The sequence below is a fragment of the Solanum stenotomum genome, chromosome 8, assembly GCF_019186545.1.
Source record: "Solanum stenotomum isolate F172 chromosome 8, ASM1918654v1, whole genome shotgun sequence".
Lineage (NCBI taxonomy): Eukaryota > Viridiplantae > Streptophyta > Magnoliopsida > Solanales > Solanaceae > Solanum > Solanum stenotomum.
Window position 1 is genome coordinate 25,226,930 of NC_064289.1, and position 5,686 is coordinate 25,232,615.

A 5,686-nucleotide genomic window follows, 5' to 3' on the forward strand; every position below is an offset into this window, starting at 1 on the left:
TTTATCTAATTGCGTTCAACTAAAATAAAATAAAAATTTTGACACATAAATCAAAGATATATTGGTCAAAACACACCATTTGAATTATAAATTTTTTTTTTACTAATTTCAAATTTTAACTATAAGTATTTTTGTTCCCATTCTCAACTACTCTTTCGGTTCATAATTACTTGTTCACTTTTGAATTGACATATTTATTAAGAAAAAAATAATGATTGACATAGTGAATTTATTATTTTATCCCTATTAATTATGAAATGAATGAGTTAAAAAATTAAGATTTTCAAAAAGTTCTACCTCTTTCAAAATTAATTAATTAAAAGTATAATAGATAAAAAAATATTGTCCTTTCTTGATTTGTCAAAATAGACAAGTAAAAAAGAAAAATTGAACAAGTAATTAAGAATAGAGGAGTACCAAATATTTTTTCTTTTTTATTGGAACTATCATAGTAATTCAGTTAGAAAAAGTGAATAATTAAAATATGAAACAAGCTCGTAAAAATATTATTGTTCAATATATTTTTGGCAATTAATTCTAAACTAAGCCTATAAAAACATTGGAGTATTAAATATGTTAAATCATTTAGTTAAAAAAAAAATATAAAAATGGATCAATGTTTGTGTCACATGTAAGGGAAAGATATTTGAACAAGGTGAGCGCTTTCCTCTTTTTCCTTTTCTGATCGGTAAGTAGCTTTGATGCTTTTCATTTTTCTGCTTGTATAGTACTACTCATTTGGCTTTTGTATTGTTTATCTTCTCTTTGGGTCGCTTTTGGCATATCCCTGTTCCTTCATATGAAGTAAACCCAGAAAAATTGAAATAATTCTAAAGATGCTTATTGTTAAAATTGAATTGAAGCTTAGGTTAATGGAGTACAACCCAGAAAATTAAAACTTCAATTTTTTATTCAGATAACTCTCATCTCTATGCTGTCTTCATGGTATGTTGACTTCTTTGTCTTATTAGTTATTTCTCTACCTGCTTTGGCCAGTCCCCTCATTTGCTCATGTTTTATTTGGTTTGTCTTTTTTTTTTTTTTTGGAAAAAAATTAGGGGAATCGAACAATCAGGTGAAAGTTCATGTAGTCAATCAACTGGGCTATTAAGATTCGCGGACTTATTGCTATTATTTTTAGTTTAGTTTCTATATGCCTATGGTGTGTGTTGAGTGAATTTTAAGGAAATTCATTTAGCTTATTTTATGACAAGTTTGTAGGGTTTTTATGTGTTTTAGTTTTGTTAACCTGTTTGCTTGGTCTTGTAACTTGCCAGATTTTTTTTTTTGTACCAGAAATGTGGAAGCATTTGATTATTGATGTAGCTTTCTTAATTTACAGATATAGATGCTTATTTTGTTCGCCCCCATTGAAGAGGAAAAGCTGAAGATAATGATCTGTAAAGTTTAATATTTTGACTGTGAATCCAATAAACATTGAAATGACATCTGCTGGCAATGGTGAACATCATGGTATTGTTGAGGAACCTATGGGTGGTCAAGTTAAGACTCATGTACCTCTGCATGTTTCAACATCTCAAAGGGGACTTGTAAGTAATGAAAATTCTCAGAGCCATTTCCAGGGTAGTACTCTTGCTATTCCCAAAAGGCTAAAGTTCCTCAACTTTGGTAATTTGGGTTCTCCATCCGCAAAGTTTCAACAGATAGCTGATCAAAGAGATGATTTTTCTCGAACTGTACCTTCTTCTGGCAGCCTTCATCTCCGTCAACGTATTACTAGACTACTTTCACGGAAATTGGATTGGCCAGCTATTAGGAAAATGTGCAAAGAGTGGTTCAGAAATCCGCTGAATATTGTACTTTTTATCTGGATTGTATGTGTAGCTGTTTCTGGTGCAATTTTGTTTCTTGTGATGACGGGGATGTTGAACCATGCCATCCCTAAGAAATCTATGAGAGATACATGGTTTGAAGTGAATAACCAAATTCTTAATGCATTGTTTACTCTCATGTGTCTATACCAGCACCCGCAAAGGCTATATCACTTTGTTCTTTTAATGCGATGGAGGCCAGAAGACATTTCCAGGCTGAGAAAGGTTTACTGCAAAAATGGAACTTATAAGCCCCATGAATGGACACACATGATGGTGGTTGTCGCATTACTTAATCTCAACTGTTTTGCTCAATATGCTCTGTGTGGGCTTAATTTGGGTTACAAGAGGTCAGAAAGACCAGCTATTGGGGTAGGAATATGTATCTCAGTTGCAATTGGTGCACCTGCCATTGCTGGAGTTTACTGTATGCTCAGCCCTCTAGGAAAAGATTATGATACTGAGTTAGACGAGGAAGCACAACTTCGAACAACAGCTACCGAGAGCAGCAGTGCTAGCCAACTGAGAAGAAAAGCATTGGAAAAGAGATTTTCTTTTGCATTAGATGAAGGGAGACTTGTTGAAACTAGACCACAATGGAGTGGAGGCATTCTTGATTTTTGGGATGATATTTCTTTGGCATATCTCTCTTTGTTCTGCAGTTTTTGTGTTTTTGGTTGGAATATGGAGAGACTTGGGTTTGGAAATATGTATGTTCATATTGCAACTTTTCTTCTGTTCTGTATGGCTCCTTTCTGGATCTTCAATTTGGCTGCTGTTAATATTGACAGTGATACTGTCAGGGGGATATTAGGAGTTACTGGGATTTTTCTTTGTCTGTTCGGGTTACTATACGGTGGTTTTTGGAGGATTCAGATGAGAAAAAGATACAATTTGCCTCCTTACAATAATTGTTGTGGTAAACCTTCTGTTGCTGACTGTGCACTATGGCTTTTCTGCTGTTGGTGCTCTCTTGCTCAGGAAGTAAGGACCGGAAATTCCTATGACATCGTGGAAGATAAATTTTGTAGGAAACTAGATGAAAGTATATCACCATTGCCTCGTGAAGATGGGCTATATAATACTTCAGGTTCTCCTCTTGCAAACAACTCCTCTTCCTTTCCAATAATAAAAAGCAGCACCCCAAACCCCAGCAGATTTGCAGCTGAAGTTCATAGTCCTGATAGACAGCAACCCTTCGTGGAAGACAAGTCTCATACAAGAGGTCAAAATGCGATAATGATACCACCTACTCCTTCAGTTATACAAAGAGAAGATGCGTAGCACAACAGTTTTGCAGTGTTGTGACAACCTGAACCATAAACTGTAAGCTTGCCTGCCCAATTTTCATTTTAGCTATAGGTATGTTGTATTTCTACATTTTAAATATGTTGTACAAGTGCTGGTTGTGATCATCATGTTTGGATATATTATTCTCTGTAATATTGTTGCAGTACTCTGATTCTTAGACATTTTTAGTCAGTGTTTTTATGCTTCTAGGCAGCCCGTTTAACTTATTTTGATCAATGAGGCCCGCTTTTAGTTGGTCACTTAGGTGAAAGATCTTTTCACTTAATAAGGCATTATGATGATGAGAAATCCCATTCTACAAAAAATTCTTTCGGTTTACTCTTGTTTGGGACTTAGGAGGAGTTGTTGTTACTCTCGAATCTGGTATACAAGTCTTACTTCCTGATCTCCCTTATGGTACCACCTTATTAGAGTTGTTGGGAAGATAATTGGCCCCTTTCTTTTCTCAATCCTTATAAGAAGGACCTTCGTTTGATGGAGGTGAAGAGCAATACTGAAAGTGAGGAGTTTTTGAAAAAAGACTTGCTTGAGAAGATTGACTTTGATATGCTGAATTAGTGAAGAAGATTTCTCTCAACATTATGATATTATAAAGTACTAAAATAGTACTCCCATTTTATTCTATATGGCTTGTTTGACCAAATACAAAATTATAATGTCAATTTGAAGTAATAGGCGAAAGATTAGTTTAAATAGAAAGCGTCCTATCGAAGTTAATATTCAAATAGTTAAATAAGTTAAAACTCTTAAAAGTTCTGAAAGTTGTATAAAGTAATTTTAATTAGTGGAATGATGTCAAATATTTCGCAATATTCCAAATGGAAAGAACTCATATAGATCAGAGTGGAGAGAGTATTAGCACAACAAACGTTAAGAGTTGTGAGAGAAGGGAAGGCTTGGTGTTTAAAGGAATGGTCAAGTAATATGGGACAGACAAAAAGGCAAGCCATGACAACTAATTTAGAACAAAGGGACTACAACATAACTCAAATAAATTTAGTTTATCTTTTTTTACTATCTTATATGTTAGTTCTCTAATATGCATAATGTTGCTGATATGCCACGGCAGCTTCTATTCTTCTACTCTGAGGTAATGTTCCAAGGACTCATATTTTCCAATGTCTTTTAACTATTAGTATCACTTGAATTTGTGATGTATTTGTCATTATTGAATATTAATTACTTTACTTCTTTTTTGATAAGGAAGTATGAGTGACTTCTTTAGCGACTTAATGGGCTGTAATGAGTTTTCCTGGACTCAAAACAATTTCTTCATTGAAAAATGTCAAAGTGTCCAGTTTTTGATGTCTCATCTCAATTGTAGCATACTGAATTGTTCGAGAGTTAGATCTGATATTTAGTCCTTCAGTATCCTTTTTACTTTTAGAGCCCTGCCCGATCTTGAGATTCTAACTGACTTATCTGAACATACCAAACTTGATCTAATTTTATGGAGATGAACTTTGACTAGATTTTGTACAATGCTCTATTCGAACTAATGTTAATACATGATAAAATCATAGGTAATGAGAAATGGTATCTGAATAACTAGGAGGAATCTCTTGCTTCAAGTAGATCAGACCCTTCTCCTCTGCTAACTAACCATCCGCTATTGAGCATTTTTCAGTGAATGTACTATCTGATCTGTATCTTTAGTGATTGAGAAAATTCATGGCAATTAAAATTTGCGGGTATTGCATCTGCAGTCAATTTTAGCTCATTAATATATTTTCTCGACTTCTTTTTGGAAATATAATTGTCTAGGATGCTCCTTATATGCAAATTTAGAACAAGATGGACCTGAATAGATGGGAATGGATATAATTGTTTTATATAACTGATCTCAACTAGTTTAGGATTGAGGCATTATTGGTTGAATGATTTATCGTTCCTTACAAGGAATTTTTCTCAGTCATCATGACAAAAATATTCTATTTTGAAAGAAACAGGAGGTTTTTGAGAATATCCACTTAATTAATTACACAATCATTGAGAATATTCTACACTTTACTTGTTAGTAATTCTCTTAAAATATAACCTACCGTTAAAGCTCAAGATTGGGAATAGGTTTTTGTATATTTTGGAAACAAGTGATAGATATAGCACCAAAGCCTAATTCAACCTCAAAAAGCTAGCTCTCAAGAGGGAAGGATTGTGCAAGTACATGTAAGGGGACCAATTGCCCATCTCACTACCCATGTGGGATACTTAGCACCCCCCGTCATGCCTAGGGCTGGAAGACTAGTGCGTGGATCAAGATCAACATCGGTGGTGAACATGAATTTGGATGGACCTAGCTCTCTGGTACCATGATAGATATAGCACTTGGGCCTAACTCAACCTCAATAGCTATCTCAAGAGGGGAGGGTTGGCCAAGTCTACATAAGAAGACCAATTGCCCATCCCACTACCAATGTGGGATGCTTAACAACAAGAAATACTAAACATCATTGGAAGTGTAAACAATTGTTTGAATTGTGTCACTGGAATAGTGAACTTTCACTGAAAAGAAAAGCAGTGCCAACACTCTTCCCTCTGGAAAA

The 5,686-nt window shown here is 34.5% G+C and overlaps 1 protein-coding gene across 3 annotated transcripts; it reads left to right on the forward strand.

The window, feature by feature from the left end:
• Nucleotides 1-592: 592 nt before the first annotated feature.
• Nucleotides 593-3,261, forward strand: LOC125872930 (uncharacterized). Of its 3 annotated transcripts, none has more exons than XM_049553738.1 (2): nucleotides 593-688; nucleotides 1,343-3,261. In XM_049553738.1, the coding sequence occupies exon 2, from the start codon at nucleotides 1,443-1,445 to the stop codon at nucleotides 3,114-3,116; it is 1,674 nt and encodes a 557-aa protein (XP_049409695.1). In that variant the 5' UTR covers nucleotides 593-688; nucleotides 1,343-1,442; the 3' UTR covers nucleotides 3,117-3,261. The 3 variants fall into 3 exon arrangements, with proteins under 3 accessions (XP_049409695.1, XP_049409696.1, XP_049409694.1); XM_049553739.1 differs by having other exon boundaries at nucleotides 637-655; XM_049553737.1 differs by lacking the exon at nucleotides 593-688 and adding an exon at nucleotides 758-945.
• The last annotated feature ends 2,425 nt before the right edge of the window (nucleotides 3,262-5,686 follow it).

Excerpts from the sequence above, each read along its gene's own strand:
- LOC125872930 (XM_049553738.1), top strand. The coding sequence starts at position 1,443 with ATGACATCTGCTGGCAATGGTGAACATCATGGTATTGTTGAGGAACCT.